The sequence below is a fragment of the Antechinus flavipes genome, chromosome 2 (genome assembly GCF_016432865.1).
Source record: "Antechinus flavipes isolate AdamAnt ecotype Samford, QLD, Australia chromosome 2, AdamAnt_v2, whole genome shotgun sequence".
NCBI lineage: Eukaryota > Metazoa > Chordata > Mammalia > Dasyuromorphia > Dasyuridae > Antechinus > Antechinus flavipes.
Genome location: NC_067399.1, coordinates 407,117,631 through 407,144,984, shown reverse-complemented (window position 1 = coordinate 407,144,984; position 27,354 = coordinate 407,117,631). Strand labels below are relative to the sequence as shown.

At 34.5% G+C, this 27,354-nt stretch overlaps 1 protein-coding gene across 1 annotated transcript in view; it reads right to left on the bottom strand.

Moving 5' to 3' along the window:
• Positions 1–21,596, bottom strand: part of ITK (IL2 inducible T cell kinase) — an 85,912-nt gene extending 64,316 nt beyond the window's left edge. The window contains exon 1 of the mRNA XM_051978794.1: positions 21,360–21,596. Within this exon, the coding sequence (XP_051834754.1) occupies positions 21,360–21,497 (138 nt within the window). The 5' untranslated portion in view covers positions 21,498–21,596. The remainder of the gene's footprint in view (positions 1–21,359) is intronic.
• Between the last annotated feature and the right edge of the window lie 5,758 nt (positions 21,597–27,354).

Sequence of the window (27,354 nt, the reverse complement as noted above, 5' to 3'; positions counted from 1 at the left end):
ATAAAGTGACAGCAACCTTGATAACTCTTTGCTGATGTTTCTATATTTGGGGACAAGTTAAAAGATATCTTTTACTTTGCAAATTGAAAAGTTAATGTGGATGCTTCCATATTCCTTCTGATTGATGACTGATTGCTTTCTCTGTGTCATCTTTTATTATATTTCTTTATTTTATTTTTATTTTTGGGGGAAGAAGGGAGATGAGAAAAGAAAAGGCATTAACAATTTGGGCAATTTCATTAGAACTTCCAATGAGGAAGCTGTCTTTATTAATGTGAATTGGCAGCACCTGTTTGCAAATTATTCTTAGAGATTTGCTGAGGAAATTGATGAATTAGGAGACTTGTCCAGGATTACCTTGATTGTGCGTGATAGGAGTTAGATTTGAACCTCGGTCTCTCTCTTATCCAACTCTAGCCACTATATCACACTGCCTCTATCCTCTTTTTTTTTCCTTTCTTTTCTTTTCTTTTTTTCTTTCTTTTCTTTTCTTTTTTTTTTTTTTCTTTTTTTTTTTTTGTGTGTGTGTGTGTATGTGTGAAGCAATCAGGGTTAAATGACTTGCCCATATTCACTCAGCTAGTAAATGTCAAGTGTCTAAAGCTGGATTTTAACTCAGGTTCTCCTGACAGGGCTGATGCTCTATTCACTGTGTCATCTAGCTGTCCTTGTCTTCTCTATCTGTTAATATTCTTCATTGAACTCTTTATCATTTAAATTCTCAGTACCATAATCTAATTTCAGCACATGGGAAGCATATGATTCTTTGAGTCAGTGACTTATGAGAGAACATGAGGATCAGTCAGTAATATATGAGGATCAGGAGATATTTTTTCTTGAAGAAAAGTTGACTTGGGTAGAGAACTGAGATGGGGGGAGGGGGAACACAATACTTGTCTCAAGTATTTGAAGGGCTATCTTGAGAATTTGTTCTCTTTGGTTCTAGAGGTCAAAATAAAAAATAATGAATGGAATAATAAAGAGACTAATTTAGATTTGATCTCAAGAAAACTTGCTGTAGATGGGCTCTCCAAAAGTAGAATAGGAAGCCTTAGAAGCAGTGGGGTGTCCTCCTTGGAGATCTTCCAATTTTGCCCGAGTGTTGAATATATTACAGTGGAGATTTCTTTCATGAACATATTGTATTAGATAGACAATCAAATTCCCTCTGACTCCCAATTTCTGTGCTTCTATGATACTGTGAGCTCTGTTGTTATTCATTCTTCGTGGCTAAAAGATAATGGTGATATCAGGCTTCTAGGAGCTGTATAAATAAGGCTTAATATATGGACAATGAAGTTAAATAAATGATGGTTTGAAGATTTGGATTAAAAAGTCTATAATGGGAAACTCTAAAATTTCCAATGAAGCCTCCTCAAGTTCAACTACAAGAGATCTATCTTTGAGCACAAAACCTTGCCCAGAAGAGTTTTCAATATTCTTTTATTCTTAAGTAGGAAGTGAAACCAAGATCGTGGTTGTCTCTAAGACTTAAATCAGCCTGTCTTATAAAGCTTGCCTTCCTGATGAACCCATTGCTCATATGTTTGAATAGACTTAATACAACAGTTTTTTTTCATTATCATCTGACTCTTCATGTTTGCCTTTAGAAGCCATTCTATTCTCTCTTTGTCCTCAGTCACAGTTTTCTCCATGACCTCTCCTGATGCAACATGAGTCCTGATGCCTTAGAAATATCTAGGCAGCTGTACTTGAGTGAACCGTGGGCCAGGAGGTTAAATACAATCCTGTGTCTGGGAAATGTCTATTGCCCTGTAATCTCTCCCAAACAACCGTGCTATTTCTGAAAATGCCAGGGTAAAATAGCTCAAGAAAAACAGTAAAAGATTATACCCATAAGCCAGAGAGAGCCCAAGCCAAACATACCCTTGGTTTTCTGTTTGTTATTCTGTCTGCCTAACTCAGGATTATATTGTCTTTTGGTCTCATCTCTTTCATCTGCCGAGTATAGAGCTAGAAGATATGTGGCAACCTCAGGGCTTTATGTAGGATACTTGGCATATATACATCACAATACAAAAGGACAAGTTATTTATGACCATACATATACAAAAAATGCACACTCCACAAAAATGTGTCTTTCATAGTCATCCTTTGAAAAGTGCATTTTATGATCATGTGGCTCGATAGATAGAAGCCTAGCTTTAAGATCAGAAAGCCTTGGGTTTAAATTGTGCCTCTAACATGTACTAGTTGTGATATTTAGACTTCTTCATATTCCAAGAATTTCTCTAAGACTATTAAAATACACTGTGATGGATGGAGCACGTACTTACCTTCTGACAGAAATGTGATAGAATCAAGGCACAGAAGGAGACTTAAATTTTTAGGTAATGGCCAGTGTGGTTATATATGTTTGTTATAAGAGTTTTCTTGTTTCATTTTCTTTTTTAAGATTAGAAAGAGAAAATAGATTTTTTTAAATTAAAAAATTAAATTGGAAAACAGATTTAAAGACTGAGATAAAGCTGAGTTGTCATGACATTACTCTAAACTCATTACTATAGTCTTGTCATTGGCCTATCATCAGGTAATTTTAAAATTGTATTGCCATTATCTCAGAGAGACTAATGATGGCACACACACACCTACACATCTATACACACATACCTATATATATATATATAGGTTGATCCTTACAACAAGCCTAGAGGAAGAGAGGAAAACAAATATTATTATCCTCACTGAACACATGAAGAAACTCAAATCAGAAAGGTTACATAATTTGCCCAAAGTCACATAGTCAGTTGTAGAATCAGCACTAGAACTCAGAACTTTTGATTTCAAGTCTCTAGCTCTTTCCATTATAATGATGCTCTTCTCTCAACTATCCCAACCCCTCTTCTTGAGACTTCTGGGATAACTCCAAGAAGACAGTTATCTATTTCACCTATACGTGCATAATGCAGGATTTAAGGGGATTTGATTTTGGTGGTGATAGTTTAAAAAAAAAAAAATCACTTGTCATAATGGATAGAGTGTTGGATTAACAGTCAAGAAATCTGAAAACTGCTTTTGTACCTGCTGCTAACTAATCAAGTGACCTTGGAAAAGAAAGTCTCTGCCTTCTCTGGTCCTTAATTTTCTTCTATGTAAAAATCAGGTAGTTGGACTAGAAAATTTCTAAGGTCCCATCCAGATTTTGAGGTGCTTTAGATTCTATGAGTTACTAAACAACAACAACCACAACTCTTCAGGGATCTCTCTGAAGAGTCTAACACTGCCCATGTGAAAAATACCCAGGATGAATCATGAGTTCATTCACTTCCTGAGATCTTGATTTTATATGCTTTACAAAGAACAATCTATTTACCCTCTGTCCTTCCCTTCCCTTTCCTAGGATATAAAGTCAGTACTGACTCAAAGTAAGAAGTACTGGTAATAGAAACATAAGTGCAGCTTCCATCCAGCTATAGTTGGTTTTTTCCGGAGAGTTCTCATCTACATGCTAAACTAATGAGATTCTCATTTGATAGAGTTGAATGTTTGAGTGGATAGTTAGAACAGAGCACACTCTAATCGATCTTTTGTCCTTTTTTCTTTTCTAAGATATCATAGTCATATAATTTTCCTCCTTTTCTGCCAAAAGACTGATTATGGTTTGGAGACCATCCAGATTATCTTATAATGGGCCATTAAAAAAAACAAAACCCCAAAGATTGTGCCCTGGTTACTACCAAAAGAAAAGATTATTTAGCATAGACATATCACATTGTGAATTTGATAGCAGAAGATGGCAACAGAATTGTCAATATATGAAAATTTCCTATCAAACATGTAAAGGATCTGGCCTGCTTCTGTGGCAACCATGTGACCCATTAGTAGTAGAGTATTTAGTGAATCTGACTCCAATACTTTTGCATGTACACATAGAGCTATTAGTTCAGAAATTGTGGTGTCCTGCTCAGAGTCTTTGAATCAGTCACATTCCCTTGGAATATTACCTGTATCTTATATGGGTATAATTCCCTATGTGATAAGAGATTCTCTAAAAAGAACTCAAATTAGGTGCAGAAAATAATAATCATGAGTTTAATGTGACAGACAGTTCATCAGAATAAAGTAGGATTGAGATTTTTACCCAGATACATGGAGCCAAATGGAGGCTTCCACCTAGATTATCTGGCATGGTTATCTCTTTGCTTCCGTTCCAGTCTGCAAATGCTCTTTCAAACCACTAATTATTTCAGTGCTAGGTAATTTGAAAGGCAAGTTTAAAATGCTTTTGTGTGGCTATCTTTCAACACATTGTGGTTTCTGTCACTGTTCCAGGGTAAAATTTAGCATTAGCCTCAAGTTCTCTATACAAGAATCCATTCTTTATATATACTATGTTGATAAATAATTATTGATTAATTTGCTTGAATATTAGCAAGAGTTATTACTAATGAAAAATAAGTTCCATGAAAGAGAGATTTTTTTTTATCTTTGCATCTCAGGTTCTAATATATTTCTTTTTTTTTTTTTTTTTACTATATGGGCTTAATAAATGAATTGAATTAAATGGGGGAGAGGGACATCTGAGATAAGATGTACCTCAGAGAAAGAAAGTTATAACCCCTCTTTATTCATTCATTTTTTAAAAAATGAGCTAAATGTCTACTATTTGATATACAAAGATAGAAAAACATCCTTGCCCTCAAGGAGTTTACAATCCATGGAAGTAAGCAACAGATATACACAGAAGTAAATAAAAATTATACGTGCAATGTAAATACATAGTAAGTGGGAGGGAGACACCAGTGGATGGAAAAATTAGAAAGTTTATGTAAGAGTAGGGTATGTGAACTGGGTTCTGAAGGAAACTAGGGATTCTCAGAGGCAAGGAGGGAGTGCATTTTAAACATTGGTAAATGTTAGTATGTTACATTAGAACATTTGCAGAGAATTTTATTTATATTTTTAAGGCAAACATTTGTTGAATATGCAACAATAAAGGATATTATTCATCAAGCAAAAGAATAAAAAACTAAGCTAGTTAGATAGAGCACCAACCCTGAAGTCAGAAAGTCCTGAATTCAAATGCAATCTCAGGTACTTGATGTTTACTAGCTTTGCCATCCCAACCAAACCACTTATTCTGTTTTGCCTCCCCCAAAACAATCAATAAATTAAAAACTATCCTTTACTTTAAAATAAACTCTGCAAATGACTCCTTTTAGTCAATTTTTATTCCTTCGCTATAAAACAACATTTTCACCTTTATCTTCTTGGATTTTAAAAAATAAAATAAAATATAAAAGGAAGAGAAGCATCTTTGTAATGATACTCTATTCCCTTTCCTGCAAACTTTGCCATGAAGAACAGAGTGAAGGTTAAGGATTGGTGACCAAAGGTACATGTTTTTAAAGTTTTATCTTTGTTGCCTCCCTTAGCGTTACTAACTAGAACCCTGGAAGACAAAATAGCCTGAAGAGTTAAAGCAGAAAATAGGGCTAGCTGATTTTTCCTTAAGCAATTGGAATGATGAGAGCAGGACTTCAATGTTCTGGTGTCAACATCCAGTCACCTATTTTCCTTCCCTATAGGAACTGGCAAAGTACTACCTGAGCAAGCAAAGAAACATTAGAACCTGGAAAGACATAAAAGGGCCTTTGACTATGGTGCAGTCAGGTCAGTAAACATTCCTACTTGCTCCTTCACCAAAGGCTGTTGGAATCAGTGAAGGGAAGTTAGTGGGAAATGGAAGAGGGAAGCAAGAGTAGCAGAGATGGCAGATGCAGCAACCGGGAGACTAGGAAGGTCTCCCTCAACTTTGGTGGGGTCTGGATCCCAGCCAGCCCCATTGTGATGATAGAGGGCTACTCACACATTGTAATATGCTTGGGCATATCCAGCATGCATTAGATACATGCTTATAATTTTAGTCATGCTCTCAAGAAACTTCTATCTATTGATTTAGAGAAATACTACTATGGAACAGAATGAGCTATAAAGAATTGTTCATCTCTAGAGGTTTTCTGGTGAAAGCTGGACAACCATCTCTTAAGGTTATTGTAGAGTTTTTCTCTTTAGGGTGTAGTTTGGACCACAAGAGAGGTAGCTAGGTAGCACGGAGGATAGAGTGCTTTGTCTGGAGTTGGGAAGACTAATCCTTCTGAGCTCAAATCTGGTTGCAGACACTCTGAATGACCCTGGACAAGTCACTTAGTCCTGTTGTCCTCAGTTTTCTCATCTATAAAATGAGCTGGAGAAGGAAATGGCAAATCACTCCAGTGTTTCTGCCCAAAAAATCCCAAATGGGGAGATGAAGAGTTGGACATGATTGAAACAACTGAACAACAGACAAGAATCCATTTGAGAGTGATGGTTGATCTTATAAGCTTCCTTATTTCCATATGATGACATAACACATTTATATATATATATATATATATATGTATATATATATATATATATTTTTGTTGTTGTTGTTGTTGTTGTTGTTGTTTGTTTGTTTGTTTGTTTTTTTGCTGAGGCAATTGGGGTTAAGTGACTTGCCCAGGGGCACACAGCTAAGAAGTGTTAAGTATCTGAGGTCAAATTTGAACTCAGGTCCTCCTGACTTCAGGGCTGGTGCTCTATCCACTGCACCATCTAGCTGACCCCAGACATCTATATCTTTTTAAGTTTTTACCCTCCCTCAGGATAAAAGGAAATCTCCTGTCACTAAGGACAATCAGGTACACAGTTCTACAATGGTGAACTTTCTATTTTCCTGATGATCACTATGATTTTTTAGGCAAACCCTGCTTTGTGATGGGGATTTCATCATTTTAGAGAAGAGATAACAAGCCCAATTTGACGCAGATTTGTCATTTCATTCAAATGTACTATTCTTTAATTTTTAAATTAATTAACCAATTAATAGGCAACATTTGTTAAGCACTTATTACCTACGTGCCAAGCACAGGGATAGATTTGCTAGGCAATGATGATATGAAGATAAAAACAACTTCTGCCTTCAAAGTTACATTCTAATAGGGCAAAACCAAGTTGTGAAGGGTTTTAAATGCTGAATAGAGGGGAATAATTTCTAAGTTGGTGATCACAGAGATTTCTGATTTAGAAAAAGTTCAATATATTTTAACAAGTTTAATATATATTGGATTACTTGCCATCTAGGAGAGAGGGTAGGGGGAAGGAGGGGAAAATTTGGAACACAAAATTTTGTAAGGGTCAGTGTTGAAAAATTATCACATATCTTTTGAAAACAAAAAGCTTTAATAAAAAATAAAATAAAAAGAAGTTGGACTAGAAAAAAAAAAGAAAAACTTTATTTACCGCAGCAAACAAACTATTATGATTCAAGGGAAGGAATAATTGTAGAACTGAGACATGATTGTTTTTTTTTGTTTAAGCTCGTGATTAGTGCACAAGCTTACATCTTAGTTTCTTCTTCACTTTATCATAGAAAGGACCTTTGACATCATGAATTCTGACCTATTCGTTTTATAGATGAAGAAAACTCAGAGAAGATAAAATGAAGCAGCCTGAGATATGAGAATGAATACCTGGGCTCAGATCCATCTGCCATTTGCCATTCATGATCTGGCAGACTTTGAGAAAAATAATTTCATTTCTCTTAGCCTCCAACTCTTTATCTGAAAAATGGGCATATTAACAGGCATAAATACCTGTAATATACTGGATTTGTGACCCTAAATGAAGAATCCCTTAACCTGACAGTACCATAAATAACTAACTTTCTAAAACTATAAATTGCAGATTAGATGCTGTTATGCATTGGTGGAAGATTTTCCTCACTGGGAGTTCTCTATATAAACAAAACCAGAACTCCAGATCAAAATAAAACAAAACAAACAAAAATAACCTCCTCCCCTCACCTTATAGAATAGTTGTAAAAAATGGAAAGAGGCATACTGTATGTATGTTTAGGGAGATAGATTTTTTTTTACTGACCAAAATATAACAATCAAGCATTGCTGCTGTAATTTAAACAACCATTCTCCCTACTACAAATGATTATTGTTTTGTCCAGAAACACTGAGGGTTTGATTTATTGTATATTTATTTGTGACTTGGTATTTTAAAAAGGTCATTCTTTGTCTCATTTTTTCTTACCTAGCCTTAACCGCTGAATGGGTGGTTGCTTCAGTCAAACTGATACATGTTAAAGACCTTAGCTTAAAAAGACCAAGCTCTCCCTCTGCATCCAGGCCATCTTCAGTCATCCTGATCTATATCTGGTCACTGGACCCAGATAACTCTGGAGGGGAAAATGAGGAAGGTGACCTTGCAGAGCTCTCCCTAACTCAAATCCAATTTACTTTAATGTCATGACATTACTTCCCTGATATCATGGTCATCTTCAAAAATGAAGGACAAACAATTACAACAACTTGGTAAGACAAAATAATGACCTATGTGTTATGTTAGTTAAGTGGAATAAATGGGACCTAACTTACTTCTCAGCTTCCAGCTTTTCCTCATACTAAACTTCCTCCGGTAAAATGGAAGCAATAAGAGTTTACTCTCAGAACTGTTAAAGAAACAAAACAGCTATTGTGAGAGCATGCAATATAAAATACCATAGTTAAAATCTCAATATAAAGTTGTCTAGGGATTGGGTTATTCAGTATGGAGCCAGTTTGAAGCAGCTTTGTTAGAAAAACCTAAATATATTTTTGTTAATTCTTCATCTTCTTGCCTGACCCATTTTTCCTGCTGGCACAAAACTCCCCCCTCCCTTCAGGGGCCCATTTCCCTCCTTTTCTTGTTTCTAGCCACCACTTTTTTAGCTGAGTCATTTTTGGATCCTCTTTATGTTTGTTGTGTATTTAATTCCCTCAGGATCCTTCTAGGTAGTTACCTATTAATTTGATGGTGTTAGCTAATAATAATAGCTTATATATTCTACTAGGTAATATTTGTTTTTTCAAGCAATGGGGGAATTTTAGGCAACTTAACAGCATCAGTGGGGGGAGTATTTTGGAACAGGGTTTTTTGTTTTTGCAGCACATTGTTTAAATCATACCACAAATATATCTGTTTCCCCTAACGGTAAGTATGTGTGTAAACACATGTGTAGGCATGTTTGTGTGTATATAAATGTATGTGCATGGATTAATATAATACAAAGTTGGAGTGAAAATGGTTAAAAAAAAAATCACAGTGATTTAGGAAAATTTGAGGATAAAAAGACCACTAATAGATGAGGAATCGGGGAAGGATTCATGAATTGACACTAAACCTTGAAGGAAGTTCAGGATATTAAGAGGAAGAGATATAGAAGAAGGCATCTGAAGTATGGCAAGGTGGCTCACTAGGTCCTGAGAGAAAAATGGCACATGAGTTTTAGTGATCAGCTCAGTTTGATTAATATGTAGACTTCAGGAAGGAGAGTAGCTAATAAGGCTAGAAATGTAAGTTAAAACCAGATCATGTAGGGCCCTAAATGCTAAGCTAAAAATTTTGTACTTTATCCTTGGGCAATAAGGAACCATTAATGGTTTTTGAGCAGGAGAGTAACATGATAAGAATATTGCCTTATTAAGGAGAACTCAGATGTCTCTTCAAGGATTAAATTTGATGAAAAGTCTTTCAGAATGCCAGCACTATAATAGTATTCTTCAATACTTAAAGTTTCCCATTAGAAACATAATCTTCCCTAGAAATGTAATAACTTGAAGATCAAAATGTGATATTTTGTGGTCCATTGTTCTTTAGAATGAACATATAGTTTAACTTAATGCTGCCAATCATCTTCATTGCCTAATTAATATTCAAGCTTGATGCCTCTCATGAATGTCACTTTAATGCTTTCTTATTGAAAGCATTATTAGAAAGAGGGTGACCGAGAGAAAATTTGAATGTTAAGCAATTAAACACATCAGGGACCTTTTGCATAAATTATTCAGGCTCCATGAAAATTATATAGTAACATAAAGCCCTTGGGCCAGATTATTAACCTATAGAGTACAGCCTACTTTTACTGAATTTCAAGGTACTGGAGGGAAATTTGATCCAAGGGGGAATTTTATATGCATGGGAAACTACTTAAGCGTTTCTGCTCTCACCTTTTCAGTGGCTCTAGAGTGTCATGAAGTCAAACAGGAACATTGGGCTTTAGTGAAAATAATGCTGTGACAGGTCCAATAACTAATGGATGAATGGTGTAATTGATTATGAGCAGGTTCCAGGCGGTATAGGGAAAGAATTTTAGCATTTAGTTTATGAGGTCTTTGGAAAGGCTTAAGAAGTTGTTTGATTTCTGTGTGTTCATTTTGATGGGCTTGACATGTGCATATTTCATTTTATATTGATCTCATAGCACAAGAAAATGGACCTTCTTGTTTTCTAGTTTTCAAAAGCTCCTGAGTCTTGTGCTTTTATGTGTGAGTGTGTATGTGTATAACATTTTCTCCCCTCAGACCTGTTTTAAGTGCAGAAATTGAAATGATAATAGGCATCGGTCCCTGAGTAAAAGTGTTGTTGCTCAGAAGAGTAGAATTTCCACCAGAATCTATTGTTAGTATATTTGTATTGGCATTCTGAATGAGATTGCTTGAGGTCATTAAGACTTTCTACAGCAGACATAGTCAAGTGAAGTAGATCATTAACTATTAGTTAAATATTTATATTTATTATATGACTAGTGTAAATCTCCAAAGTGAAAATTTGGGTCAGATAAAATCTCTTTTTCTATAATATCCCTATAGAAGTATGGGTAGCTGGAATTATCCACAAATGTCCTTGCTTCCATTTTCTTTTGCCTCTAGTCTTTTCCCAGTCTGATCTCTCTTCATCACCATTGAACACGCAATACATCTTTGGTTATTTTTTTCCTCTACTCAAATATCTTTAAGTAACTCCTTATTGCCTACTGAAAAACAATATGAATTCCTGATCCTGCCCTGTTTGGCTTGGTTCTTCATCTGTAAAATGAGCTGGAGAAAGAATGGCAAACCACTCCAGTATCTTTGCCAAAATAAAATCCAAGTGGGGTCATGAAAAGTAGGATGTGACTGAAAAGACTGAACCACAACAAAGACAACTACACTCTCTATAATTCTTTTCCAGTCTTCTTTAGGCTCCATGCCTTTACTCAAAATGTTCCCCATGCCTGGAATTAATTTCTCACTTATTTCTATTCATTGATGTCAAAGCCAAAGTTAGATGCAACTTGTCCCTCAATCTCTTCAATTGTAAACAAAATAATTACATTATAGATAATCTCTAAAAGTTCTTTTTAGGTCTAAATGTGATCCCAAGCCCTATTTATTGATTTAACAGTGTCTCATATACAAAGGTGACAACCTTTACAATTTACTATCCAAGTTTTATATGTGGTATAATGGGAAAAAAAAACACACTAGAGTTGGAACAAATCTTGATCGTTTATTTGCTGATTAAGTGATCTCAAACATGTCACTTCCCATTTCTAGACCTTAGTTTCGATAAAATAAAGGGACTGGCCTAGATGTTTAGATGACCATTTCTCTTTTCCACATAGTTGCCACTCCATTATTTCCCATATCCATGTTTTTATGATGATTCTCTACTATACTAAATGCACTTTATCCTTACTTGAACCTCCCAGTATCTTTTTCTCCTTTGAAGATGCAGCAAAAGCATTACCTCTTGCTGAACTTTTCTGATTCCCCAACCACTAACTCCCTCCCTCTCTAATGATCTTGTATTTAATTAATTACTTCTTATTCATTTTAAAATTTATTCTGTAAGCATTTATTTAGGTACTTGTCTCTTCATTAGAATGCAAGTTCCTTGTAGATAGAAATTATTTTATTCTTTGTACTTGTATTCACAACTTTAGCACAGTGCCTGGTGTGTAGTAAGTACTGAATAAGTATCTGTTGGTTGATTCATTGATTAATCCTATGATGTGGAAACTGCTATAAATGCTTTCACATCTAAATGGAATGAGAAAGTGTGGGATAGAGAGTGTGGGCTTAACTAGGGGCCCAAAATTCACTCCTTGCCTTCCTCTTTTCTTCTGAGTTTTTGTAAATTTGATTTTAATAGTGAAATACTTTCTATATTTATTTGAATGTTGTCCTTCAAAGACCAACTCAAACTCCACCTTGGTTTCTTTGGCCATTGCAGTCCATAAGGGGCTCTCTTTCTAATCTCTTATAGCACTGACTATAACATCTACTTGACACTTTGCATATGCTTTCCATCTCCTAATATTTAACTTTTCAAATGGATACATTGTAGTATAATATGAACAACTTTGGGTTTGGAGTTAGGAAACCTGGACTTGAATTCTGGCACTTTCACTTCCTAGTTATATGAACATAATTAATGCATTTTATCATTTTGGATCACAGCTTCCTTATTTATAGAGTTGGAAGAATAATACCCATACCATGTACTTCATATAGCTGTTTTGAAGGATGCTTTGTAAGCCTTTAAAAATTTTATAATTTCAAGCCATTATTCTCCGCTCCCCGCCACCCAAGTCTTACTTGCCTTCCTCCAGATAGCTTAGCACAATGCCTTGCACATAGCAAATGCTTAATTGTATCTGTTAATTGATTGACTGATCCTTCTCACATTTATCCCACTTTAAGAGTAGTGCTTACCAACCAGGATTTCACAACTCCTTAAGATGTCTCCACTTACCTTAAAGAGTAGTATAAAACCCTTTTAGAAGATTTTGCTTTTAAGAATTAATTAATATAAACCCTTGGTAAATTTGATTAGAAAAAGGAAAGAGGAAAATCAAATTGTTAATCTTAAAAATGAAAAGGGAGAACTTGCCACTGATGAAAGAAGAAATTAGAGCAATAATTAAGAGTTACTTTGCCTAATTTTATGCCAATAAATTTGATAACTTAAATGAAATGGATGAATGCCTTCAAAAATATTGCCCAGATTAACAGAGGAAGAAGTAAATTGGTTAAATAATCCCATTTTAGAAAAAGAAATAGAATAAACTATTAATCAACTACCTAAGAAAAAATCCCCAGGACCAGATGGGTTTACATGTGACTTCTACCAAATATTTAAAGAACAATTAACTCCAATGCTATATAAACTATTTGAAAAAATAGGGATTTAAGAAGTCCTACCAAATTCCTTTTATGACACAGACATGGTACTGATATTTAAATCAGGTAGGACGAAAACGGAGAAAGAAAATTATAGACCAATCTCCCTAATGAATATTGATGCAAAAATCTTAAATAAAATATTAGCAAAAAGATTACATGACCAAGTAGGATTTATACCAGGAATGCAGGTCTGGTTCAGTATTAGGAAAACTATTAACATAATTGACTATATCAATAACCAAATTAACAAAAACCATATGATCATCTCAATAGATGCAGAAAAAGTATTTGATAAAATCCAATACCCATTCCTATTAAAAACACTAGAGAATATAGGAATAAATGGACTTTTCTTTAAAATAGTTGGTAGCATCTATTTAAAACCATCAGTAAGCATCATATGTAATGGTGATAAACTGGAACCATTCCCAATAAATTCAGGAGTGAAACAAGGTTGTCCACTAGCACCATTACTATTCAATATTTGTATTAGAAATGCTAGCTTCAGCAATAAGATTAAAGGAAGAATTAATTCATGTAACACTTTTTGAAGGGAAGATAATGTAAATACAAAAAACCTGAACAACCAAACAGTGTGATAACTTGGAGAATTTGGCCACCATGCTTTCGATATATGGGAAAAATTGGGAACCATGAGCCAGATATTTTGTTTGTGGACTTTTCTTTGTCACTATAAGAATCATACAATGGAATACACTTGGAACACTATAAGCTGGCCTTTCCTGGAAGTAAAAAGGCACTACAAATCCCTTTTCAGAAAACTAGTCAAGGTCTGAAGAATATCATTCACATGGTTTGAATGAGGGTAAATCTCCCTTGTAATACAACCAGGTAAACTAGTTTAAATTTATGGAGCAACCAAATATTAACAGAAATTATTTTCTATGTGGTCTTGGGCAAATAACTTATCTTTGATGTTCAGTTTCTTCATTTCTAAAAATGAGAGAATGGGACTTGAAATCTGAAGTCCCTTGTAACTCTAGGTCTATGGTTCTATGCTTAGCTGAAAAAAAAAAAGCAATAACTGGAAACAATGTATTATCTCTCTAGTAGAGGAAGAATGATAGGGAAAGAGCACTGAACTATGCATGTGACATATTTTAGTCCCAGTTCTATCAACCCATTTGATAAATGATCTCAGTAAAGTCAATTACTTTCTGGGTCTCAGTCTCTTCATTTGAAAAAAGAGGGTTAGACTAAATGATCTCTAAAGTCCTTTCTGGCACCATAATTTAAATTAACAATACTTTTTGATGTACAACAATACTGGCTTTCTCTAATTTCATAGCTAGTCCACAACACAGACTAGCAGTAAACTTGTGTGGTCATTAAGATCATATTTCAAGTGAACACCTGGCAGGCATTTGAGAGCATTGTTATCTTATTACATATCATTTAATACCAAGTTTTTTAATGGAACAAAAAAGAAAAGAAAGTCTCTTAGAGGAAGAAAAACGAAGATTAATGGCTTCTTAAATGAGATCACTTACTACAAAGAGAATTAGAGTTGTTAAGAACATCCTATTCTTAAATACAAGAGAAGTAAAATATCAGATCTTTGTAGCTAAATTTATGTTAAAGCCAGTGTCTATTAATCTCTCTCTCTTTTTTAAAAATTTTAATCAATCAATTAACAAACATTTTCTAAGCACGTACTACATGCCAGATATTATGTTAGGTACTGAGGATATAAAGTTCATCTGCTCAAAAGGAACTTATTCATGCTCTTTTTATATATCCCTGTCACTTCTCTAAAACTGTTCCAGTAATAGAACCTTCTTTCAAAATAAGTAGGTAAAAGCCCAAGCAAAAAATCAGAGTTTTGTCTCTATTGAAAATTTATGCCTTATTTTGTACCTATAGATCAATCAAAAAAGTACTTATTAAGCATTTACTAATTGCCAGGCATTGTGCTAAACTCTAGGGATAAAAAACAAAAAAGCAAAAATAGTACCTACCCTTAAGGAGTTTATATTCTTAGGGGGAAACAGCATGTACAAATTAGAAAATATAAAATAAAAACAGAGTAGATGAAAAGTAATTTAGCAGCTAGATCACTGTGTCTCAAATCAACTCTTACTTTTTTTCCCCCTCTAAATGCAAACCAGGAAAGGAGAATAGTTCCTGATAGAGAATGGATACTTGTTCAAATGAGAGAACTTGTCATAAACTGAGAAGAGTATACCATATACACTGCACAAAATGTCAAATCAACATCCTCTAAAGGATATTAGAGAAAACCCTAATTCTTCAGGTCTTTGATTTCCAGTTAAAAATATTATCCGAAAATGAAAGGATGTCCATCAATTGGAGAATGGATGAGTACATTGTGGTATATGAATGTTATGGAATATTATTGTTCTGTAAGGAATGACCAGCAGGATGAATACAGAGAGGAGTGGAGAGACTTACATGAACTGATGCTAAGTGAAATGAGCAGAACCAGGAGATCATTATATACCTCAACAACGATACTGTTTGAGGATGTATTCTGATGGAAGTAGATCTCTTCGATAAAGAGAGCTTCAATTGATCAAAGATGGACAGAAGCAGCTACACCCAGAGAAAGAATACTGGGAAATGAATATAAACTGCTTGCATTTTTGTTTTTCTTCCCGGGTTATTTATACCTTCTGAATTCAATTCTCCCTGTGCAACAAGAAAACTGTTCGGTTCTGCACACATATATTATATCTAGGATATACTGTAACCCATTCAACATGTAAAGGACTGCTTGCCATCTGGGGGAAGGGATGGAGGGAGGGAGGAGAAAAATCGGAACAGAAGTGAATGCAAGGGATGATGCTGTAAAAAATTATCCTGGCATGCATTCTATCAATAAAAAGTTTTATATATATATATATATATATATATATATATATATATATATATATATATATATATATATCATCCGAATGAAAGAGCTAGCACAATGGGTAATAATTTCAATAATGAGAATGTTGATAATAATTGAGGCAAGTACTGGACTGAGTATCAAGAAGCAGGGATTCCAGCTCTGGCTGTGTGACTGGCTTTTTAAATGGCCCCTGGGCATGCCATTGGCTTTCTAGGCACCTCAGTTTTCTCATCTACAAAAGATAATGTTAGATTAGATATTCTCTTAATTTTTGTCTTTCCATTTCCCCATTTGTAAAGTGGGAATAATAATAGCATCTACTTCTAGAGAATCAAATGAGAAATTTATAAAGCTCTCAGTATAATGCCTGGTACATAATAAGCACTATATAAATGTTAGTTCTCTTTCTCTTCCTCCTTCTCTCCTCCTCCTCCTCCTTCTTCTCCTCTCCTCTTTCTCCTCCTCTTCTTCCTCTTCCTCCTCCTCTTCCTACTACTACTATTACTACTACCACCACTACCACAACTATCACTACTACTATTACACATAAGTTTTTCATTGTTTTTAGAGACAGGTAGTGGAGAAATCCCTGCATACATCATAATTGAAATATCATTATCTCACATTTTTTAACCTTTAACTTTTTTTAGTCCTCAATTTAGCAAACTTGAAATGAAATGACTGTTTACACACATATATATTACTAAAAAAGGATTATACATAAAATTAAAACTCTTCTTTATGTACTAGCTCATGCTTCTCAGGGGCTTTAGCTTCAAAATAAAATATTTGTTTCACAACCTTCTTGTGAAAGATAAGTGGGAAAAGCACTGGTTTTGGAACTGGAAAACCAGGATTTGGGTCTTGGCTCTGCCATTTACAAATTAGATAATTTTGGGTAGGTCATTTTGTAATTCATCATCTATAAAATCAAACTGGATTAGATAATAAATTTGTTTTCTTATGAGGTGAGAGAATCAATCAATGAATATATATGAAGTGCCTAAAATAGTTTAAATTCTTAAAGATAATAAATCTAATGCTGGAAAAGATTTCAGATGCAGCTAACTCAACTCCCTCATTTTAAAGATGAGGAAGCAGAGGCCCAAGAGTTTAAATGACTTACCTAAAGTCATATAGATAAGAAGCAACAGAAATGATATTGTAATCCAGGAAAGAGTCAGTGCTTTTTCCAAGCAGACTGTAATAGCAGCGATTAATCAACTATAGAGTGCCTGAACAGGAGGTGATGTTAGAGACCTTAAAACTCTTATTTGAGCAGAAATACCTACTTACAGCTTTTTATTCTTTGACAGGATAGATAGTGACAGAGCCTGGCCTAAAATCTGCATTTTGGACAATATAATGAAAAAGTTCCCTTGAATAGCATCAGGAGCTTTGGGTTGTCATTCTAACTCATTAATTAGTATAGATTCTAGGCCAAGCTCTGTCACTATGTTGCTTTGCGTGATTTATTTTAGGTTTATTTGCCTCAATTTCTTCACCTGCTAAATCAATGTGTTGGACTGGATAATTTGTAAGGGTCTTTCTAGTTCTAAAGTTCTATGACTCTCAGAGTAATATTTCTACCCTTGAATCGACAATAATCAAAATTGGGGCAGTTTTATATTTCCATTTAAACGTTCATGCTGCTTGGTGTTGATGTTTAAACTTCTATTTGTGTAAGGGGACACAATTTGCCACCTGACAACTCTTGCAAAAGAAAAACATTAAAGGAGAAAACATATTTCTTAAGGCTAGTTTTGATCTACCAAGCAGTCTTGAAGAAAACTTAGGATTGTATATTTGTAAACTCCAGAAATTTGTTTTTGGTGGACCAAGCCTCCCTTACTGTTCCCCTTTCCTCCTTTTCTGGAGTCCCTTTTTTCCCAAGTGCTTGACATTTTCTTGTGATCTTTCTGCTCCCTTTACCAGAACTACCTCTGAAGAAATAAAGTCATTTATCCCTTAGAGGGATATTGTTCTAGGATTTTAGGTAGAACCAAAGAATATTAGATTTGTCAAGGAGTCCTAGATATCATCTAGACAAACTCCTTTATTTTACAGAGAAGGAAAATGAAAGTCATAAAGAGAAAATGATTTGCCTAAAATAAGTTAGCTAGCTAATATTAGTTTGGGGACTATAACTCAGTCTTATGCAACCCTTGCTATATGCATCATTTAAATTTCCTATTTAATATAATATAAATATCTCTATAAATTATAATGGGGCATCTAGATATGGAGCACCAGACCTGCAGTTAGGAAGCACTGCCTTCAAATCTAGCTTCAGACACTTACTACTTTGTGTGATACTGGGCAAATCAATTAACCCTCTTTGTGTATTTCCTCATCTACATTATGAGCTAGAGAAGGAAGTGACACCTCATTCCAATATATTTGCCAAGAAAACTCCATGAAGAGTCATGAAGGGTCATGAAGAGTTGGACACAATTGGAAAATGATTGAACAACAACAACAAAATAAACTATAATAGTCATTTAATTTAGCTTTTAAATTATGGGGAGGGTTGTGACCTGTTGGTTTTCCATATGGACTGCTCTTCTAAAAGGACACAAGGATCAGCAAGTAAATATTCCTCCCAGCTTTAACATGCCATGTTCAGAGTCCCTCCATGGTCTGACATTACATTTTCTAAGGTTTTGGCATGAACAGTTTGCTCAAAGAACTCTCTTGTTTTGACATGCAATGATCTATTTTTGAAGATTTCTTCTAGCTCTGATATTCAATGACCTAAGAACTCCTAGAGTTGAGAAATGTTATGGTTCTATGAAAGTGGCTATTTAACTTTGGAAATTACACACACAGAGAGAGAATGCTATATTTAAGCCATATTAATAGAAAGAACTAAGATCAACTTTCCTACTGACTCCTGGTGTGACTGTGATCATGAGGAGTCATTTAATTTCTTGGCTTTCATTTTCTTTCACTTGAAAATTAAGATGTTCATATCATTTCCCACTGTGATGTGCTAAATGTCTTAACTTCAGAAGCAGAGAATACTATCTCATATTCTACCTCTTCTACTTACTTACTTATTTAAGGTAGTAATCTTAGTGACTCTCTGGGGATCAGTGTCTTCCACTGTAAAATGAAGGGACTAGACCAGATGACTTCTAAGGCCCCTTCTAACTTTTAAATCTATAATTATGTTACTTCAAATAGAATTTAGGTGATCACACTTAATGAAATCTTGAGAAGAAAGGTGCTATGCTCCTAATGATGATATTGGTATTAATGTCAAGTGGTCCATAATGAACAGATTGTGTGGGAGACAGTAGCTTTAGCATTTATAACAGAGAAAGTAATAATAAAAACCATAAGCCATTTACCCTAACAATACCATTGCTATCTCAAACAAGTTTCTTTGTAATTTACTACATATTTTTAAAGAAAAAAGCAAGTTACCTTTGTTTACATACATGCATTATAAATACAAGAAAACAATAAACTCTTGGAGTAATGACAATATGTTCTTGGAACTCAGCAAGGAATCTTTAGTCAGAACATTTACTTCCCAGGATTGACAAATTGTCCTTCTGTATTACAGAATTTTTCACATAATTAAGTTTTGCCTTTAGAAAATGTTTTCTATGGAATTAAACCAATAGGATGGGTTCTTATTTGGAAATTATAACCTCAAAGCACTTTTTATGCCTAATTAATACAATAATGTCTTAACTTCATTGCTCAATAAGGCAATGGTACATGGAACAAACAAGAAGTAATGAATGGGAATGTTTAAGAGCCAAGAACTACTATTAAAATTAAAACAAGGACTTAAGCAAAAGGTATCATTTACAATAAATAAAAAATATAGTCATATTTTGTTATTTCTTAGCTCAATGGAATACATTATTTGTATTTGATCTCTTATTTTTTTTTTTTATGAGGGACTCTTTTGAGAGTTCTTGAAGCCTATAGATTCCTTTTCAGGATAATGTTTTTAAACACATAAAATATAATACATAGGATTTCAAAGGAAATTTTTATACAGAAACAGATTTATCAAAATACTATAAAAGCAAACCAAAAAAGGTTAATATTTCATCATCTAGACTGATAACCTGACTATGATCTTCTATAACAGTACTTCTTATATTTTTTCCACTCACAACCCCTTTTACCCAAGAAATTTTAGTGTGACCCCAGATATATAGGTGATCAAACATTTACTGGTAATAAATCATAATTTCATGACCTTCACATTCAATTATAAAACTAGATGGAATTGTGGCCCATAGTTTAAAAAACTTTATTCTATATTATCTATCACAATGCTTTAGTCCCAGTATCTGTCCTCAGTTATTACAGATTTCTTTCTCTCTCTCTTTTTTAAAGGCACATGAACACAACACACATCCATGCAATACACATTTACATATATGTACATACTTGTACACACATATACATACTAATGGAAAAATAGGCCACATGATTTCAACATTAAATGTATATGATTACTAACAACCAGTAAGTCACAGTTGCTTTCTTATGCAAGGTTCAGATTCTAAATAAAATCAGGTTGTTATTTTTGACAGTTATCTATCAAGCACATGGAGAGCCACCAAGCGTGTTATAGCAAAACAAGGACTGGATTGGAAGGGAGGAAATCTAACCATTCCAGAGTGGTCCCTAATTAGCTATATGACCTTTTACAAGCAATTAACATCCCTAGGCCTTTATTTTCTCATCTGTATAATAAAAAGTTTAGATAAGATGATGTCTAAATGTCATTTCCAACTTCATCATTTTATAACATATCTCCTTTTGTAAAAACAAAACTAAAACTTGTATCTATCCACATTATTGAGACACTATGAATATAGAATTATAGATGACAACCCTTTGAAAAATTAGAAAGTACTATACAAGGAACAATTCCCCATTGCATCTATAAGCTGAAAAGCTCTCTAAAGACAAATGCCCTGCTAGAAAATTAATGACTGAGATAGTAAAGCTTGAACTAGACCCCAGGCATCCTGATGCTCCAGTGCTCTCCCCTACAGTAAATTAATGATGATGATAATGATATAATGTCATTGTGTTCTGCTCTCTTGATAAGTGGAAACAATCTGATGGCTGAAACTTTTCACTGGAATTAGAAAGACAGTTGGAAATCACATTGAGAACAAATCCCTAGGTAAGTGATATTCTAGAATAGAAAATAGCTGCCTTATGCCTCTTCACTTTGTCCTGTGTATTATCAAGATCTCCCACTGTTTTTTGTTTTGCCAACCTACAGGCAAAGTTTAGGACACCTGCATTTGATAATAACTGATACATTCCTAAGGATTCTGGTAAAAACAAAATAGATAATTTATAAAAAACTTAAATGTCCTTTATATCTTCAGAGTATTAATCCATCTTCTCTAGGATACATTCTAGCATATTGGGGGAAAAAATTAGCAGTCACATACCCCATGGCGGTCTTCAAAATATGCCAAGTTGGCTTTGGTTAAAACAAAGAAGCGCACTTTGAAGTTGGAGGGGGAAGTCCTTCTCTTTTGTTGGGATTTTTTGATCAGTTGTTCTTCCAGAAGGATACAGTTATTCATGGTCCAGCCCTAAGAAAGTCAAACACCTTGACATAACCTCTCTGCACAGCTGGAGGAAGCCAGTTTAGGAAAAAGACTGTGAAGGGAAGACAGTTAATTCTAAAACACTATTGAACGGCAGGCTAGGTGCCTCCAGTTTTATCTTTCTATCTACATTCAGTCAGCATCGCTTGGCTTCCTTTCTGATGTCAAAAGCCATAACCACATCCTTTCAAAATTCAACAAATGAGGCACCATGGACTGAAAAAAAATTCTTTACTGTATGTTTTGGAAAATTATTTTTGAAGGGGATAGTGATCAAAGTGAATTTAAGGATTAGTTCTTTAATTTTAAAAAAATTGCTGTCCATTTTTTCATAGATTAGCTAGTTTATGAGCTATTTAATTAATTAATATATTCCAAAAATAGCTGGCTGCTGATCTACACATTGGTGACAATACAATTGAACTGGCAAAAGAGGGACATACATCTTGCTGCTCACATGTCACATGTAGTAACTCATGATGTCTTTCAATCTGCTTTCAGCAAACCAAACAGTATTGGAGAACTGGAGAAAGTGTATTATAGACAGGTATGATTAAAGGAAGGAAAAATTGTTAGTCTCTGATATAAAGAATTATTTAAAAGTTTGTTATTTTGTCTTAAATCATGAAGCCACAGTTTAATTCCATAGTATTTTATTGGATATTCCCATTTATTTTACTTGATAAATATTTCTGCTTGACAAAACCTTGATGTGATGATCTTGTCATCAATTCAGATTCAGTGTGCCTAAAACTAAATTCATTCTTATGTACCTGAACCCAGCTCCTATTCCTAATGCTAGTTTCCTTTGATAAGAAGAGTGAGGAAGAGGGAAACATTAGCCAATTGATAAGGTAAAAAAATTATAAAATCACAGTGGCCACCCTCGCTCAGGACCTTGTCACCTCTCATCTGGACTTTTGCATTGGCTCCCTGTCTCAAGTCTCTTCCCACTCCAGGTCAGCCTTCCTTTCAAGGAAACTTTTGGTTTTTTTCAAAACCAAAGTGATTATTTTAAAGCAGTGCATTGAGGGCTACTGACTCCCTGTTATCTTCAGGTTCAAATAAAAAAAAAAATTTAAGGGTCTTCATAAACTAGCCCCTTCTTACCTTTCCATTTTACTCCTCTCTCCAGACTCTACAATAAATATGTTTATACTAGTCTATTTGGTACTCTATTTCCACCTCCTTGTCTCTGTACTTAATATTAGCTGGAATGCCCTGTTCCCCTCTCCCAATTTTACCTCTTAATTTTCTTAATTCCTTAAAGACTCAATTCAAACCCAACCTTCTGCAAAAGGTTATTTCTGATTGCTCCTCCCCCCAAATGCAAATGCCTTTCCCCTTTCCCTTTGAGATTCTTTGTCCTCTCCTCTCCTCTCTTTTCCATATCTATCTATATCTTATATATATATATATCAAGTTATTTGAATGCTATCTTTCTCCCCCATTAGAATGTAAACAAGGACTATTTTTGCATTTCTTTTTACCTCTAATGTTTAGCATAGTGTCTAGAACATACTACAACAATAAATGTTTATTGGCTGACTGAATAAGGTCCCTATCCACTCTAAAATTCATCTTATACATATTGATATTCTTTAAACACAAATCAGATCACATCATCCCTCAATTTACTCCAAAAATGCTTTCAAAGGCTCCCTACTGCCTCCTGAATAAAGCCCAGCCTCCCTAGCCTTGGGATCAAAAACTTCCATGATATAGCCTCTCTTAGATTTATCTGTCACTATTTTACTTCTTGTACTTTATATTCCAGCTAAATTTAGAATTCCTTCTCTTCCTCATGCTATTTCCTATATTTCCAGGTTGTCAACTTTCCCTTTTCCATGTCTTTGTTCACCTTATAACCTGCAAATGCTCTTTCCCTTAACAACTGATTCAACTGATAAGCACATTCTTCAAAGCTCAGCTTCAATGCTACTTACTCTATGAAGCTGTCAATACTCTAGCTCAAGCTAGCCCTCCTCTGAACATCCATGGCACATGATTTGTGTCTCTTTTATTGTACTTTCATATTATACATCATTTCATGGTTTTTGTATCCATCTTATCTCCCTTACTAATCTATAAGTGCTTTGTAGGCAGGAATTATGTCTTATTCAACCTATTTCCTACAATTACTCTTAGTAATTGTTGTTGTATTGTTATTATTATTGTTCAGTTACTTCAGTCATATCCGATTCTTTGTGACTCTTTGGGGTTTTCTTGTCAAAGAAAAAGAAAAGATTTGCCATTTCTTTCTTCAGTTTGTTTTACAGATGAGGAAATTGAGATAAACAAACTTAAAGGAGTTAAGAAACTGGGCAAAATTTGAATTCAGATCTGACTTTGAATAAGTCTCTTATTCTTTCCACTATACTTCCTACCTGCCTTGTACGTACTCAATAAATAGATTTTGGATGGATGAAAGAATGGATGAATGAATGAATGATTAGATACAGTGACAAAGTTCATAAAAAAATAGAGTGCCAGACTTGGAATTAGAAAGACCTGAATCCAAACCCTGTTTCAGCTATTTGCTAGTTCTGTGATTCTGGGCAAGATACTGACTCTTCACAGCATCTTAATCAGTAAAATGGAAATAATGATAATACCTACTTATCAGGATTGTGAATACTAAATGAATTAATACATGTGTAAAGTCCTTTTGTGATTTTAAAGTGCCATAAAAACTTAATTATTAGAATTTTTAGCTCATGGAAACCAGATATCAAAATCCTGTTCTGGGTGTCATCTGGTTGCCTCACTCAAGTCTCTGCAAAACTAGAGCTAGCTAGAGGTACTAACATGTTAGAAATACAAAAAAAAAATTTCAACAAATTAAAAATATTTTCTTTTTCCTCTACTTTCTCCATAGAAAAGAATATGAGAGAAAAATCAGTAAAAGGAACTGAGAATTGAAATAGGAAAACCAATGGATCATATTCACAATATAGCTCAGAATGCTAAAGTGAGACAAAAGTCATTTGGCTGGGGGAAAAGGAAGAAGAACAGAAAGGAGTAAAGGCCAGAGGGTCAAAGTAAAGAAGAAAGGAAGGAAAGAAGGAGAATAGAGAATGAGTGGGAAGATAAAGAGCTTATCAAAATCCTTAACTTGTTTCTTAGAGTCAATTACCTGACTCCTTTAAGGCCTTAGGCAGGTCAGTGCAGGATAATTTTTTTAAAAGGGAAGTATCTAGATGACCTTGGTCCTTCTTAACTGGTAGAAAACTCAAGATTTAAATCAGGATTACTTCCTGAAGTCCCTGCCAGGTTTCTTTATAGACTGATGCTTAACCACAGCATGGTCCCTGCCACCTCCGCTGTACAACACTAATACAAGAGTCCTGTCTCTCCTGGTTATAAACTGGGGATTTACTCAGCAGGTACTTACTGTGTAGAGAATGGAAATCTCCCCACCCTCACATCCTGCTCAGCTCACAAAACTGTTCTGATGTGCAATCATTGAAAAAGTTATAAATAGCTCAAAGTTCTCTTTTACTCTCCTTTTTCTTTCTTTTAAATAAAAGACAGGAAAGTAGCAAAAACTATTAGACATAGCCAGAGAAATTGCCCTTCCCATGAAATATTCTTCCAGAAAAATCTGGAAAAACTTACAAAATATTGACTTATCACTTCTAATTATATATGTTGACATACACGTGAAATTTATTTGGATAGCTTATATTTCATTTTCTGGAAGTGATTTCTCTAGTCTCAGATGACTTAAGAATATCTTTAAGGGATGGCTAGGTGGCACAGTGGATAGAGTACCAGCACTGAAGTCAGGAGGACCTGAGTTCAAATTTGATCTCAGATACTTAACAGGTCTTAGCTGTGTGACCCTGGGCAAGTCACTTAACCCCAATTTCCTCAGGGGGAAAAAAAAGCATATCTTTAAGTCTGTGGTTTTATGGACTTTTTAACAAAAATAGCTTTTTCTCTAGATGTCATAAAATTCTAGAGCTGGGAAATCTCTTCTGTACAATATTTTCATTTTATGTTAGCCTTCTCTGTTCTGACCCATGGACTTTCAAATAACTTTTAAATACAGTGGCAGAGATTGAAGATCATCATTTATCTAACATTCACAGACCACATAATTGAAAACTTAATTGCATATTATCTTAGTCTTAGTCTGGAAGAACAGTGGTTGAAATGTTCCTCCCTTCTTTTTGTTGAGGAGTTCAAATTATAAGCTGTGAATGCTGCAAAACCCATTCTATGTGAACATTATCCGTTGATTTTTATGAACTGTTTTCCTTTGTTACAAAGTAGAGCTCATTGGTGGTGAGGATATAATTGGAAATGATGAAGATATAAAAAGGGTATCAATAAAGCATGTTTTAAATACACACACACGCACACACACACACACACACACACACACACACACACACACACACACTGTTCTGCTTGCTGATTGTTTAGAATGAATTTTTTTGGTCTCCAGAAGTAGATTATGATTTTTCTGAGGGAAGAGACCATGTTTTGTTCACAATGCATAGAGCAGTAAGGCTGGAATTAGGAAGACTTGAATTCAAATACAACTTCAGATACTTTTTTGCTGTGTGACCTTCAGCAAATTACTTAGCTTCTATTTGCCTAAATTTCCTTAATTGCAAAATGGGGGTCATAAGAGCACCTATCACTCAGGGTTGATCAAATAAGATAATATTTGTAAAGTCCTTAGCACAGGACCTGGGACAAAGGAAGCACCTAATGAATGCTAGTTAATATCATTGTCCACTATTATTGTTATTGTTAAACTTTTGTATCCTTTGCAGTGTGGTATGTGTAATAGCTACTCAATAAATATATTAGTCAAATCAGAAACATGAATTCTTTAATAGGATAAATGTCCTGAATACTTGTCACTTCTGGTTGTTTTGGGGGTAAGAGAGATGATACATTTTCAGAAGATTGCTAAAGGAAAAAGAAAAGGTAGAGGATTTGCTTTGGATGACATTTACTTTATTTTTATATCATGATATTTTAGAAATTTTGAAGAAAAAAGGGCAAATTGAGAAACATGGAACCAGAAATCATCCATGTGGATGACATTCTCAATTTTTTCTTCCATTTCTGTTCATTGGTTGTTTTTAGAAGACTTTTCATAGTTTGTCTTGATTTTCTTTTACCAATAAAGTACATTATTAGGACATTATTCTTCTAGTCATTCAATTCAACAGACATTAAGTGTCTACTTTGTGATAGTGTGCAAGGGCCCTATTCTCAGGCAGTTTATCAGTTAATTGGGAAACAACAAACAAAAAAATTGAATTCAATTGAAGGAGGGTTTGTTAAGTTCCTACCACAAAGCAGGCATTATGTTAGGTATTGATGGTACAAAGATAATAATGGAAATATTCCCTGTCTTTATAATGTTTACAGAAAAACAACTCTACATGGACATATAAAATTTTAAAATATACAAATTAAGTACAAAATAATTTGGGGAGGGAAAATAGCATCAATAACTACGGGTATCAGGAAAGACCTTGTGTAGAAGATTGCGTTGGAGCTGAGCCTTGAGGCATGCTAGGGATTGTAAGGGGTATGAAGGAGAACATCGTAGGCATGAGGACAGATCATGCAAAAGTATGGAGTTGAGAGATAGAATGTCATGCCTGGAAACAGCAAATAGTCCTGTTTGGCTGGAGCAAAGAATGCCAGAAGGGAAGTGATATGAAATAAGTCTGGAAAGATAAACTTGGGACAGATTGTAAAGGGTCTTAAATGTCAAACAGAGGTGTTTGTATTTTATCCTGGAGGCAATGGAGAGCCATGGAAATTTTTTGAGCATAGGAATGCCATGAAAAATTTGCACTTT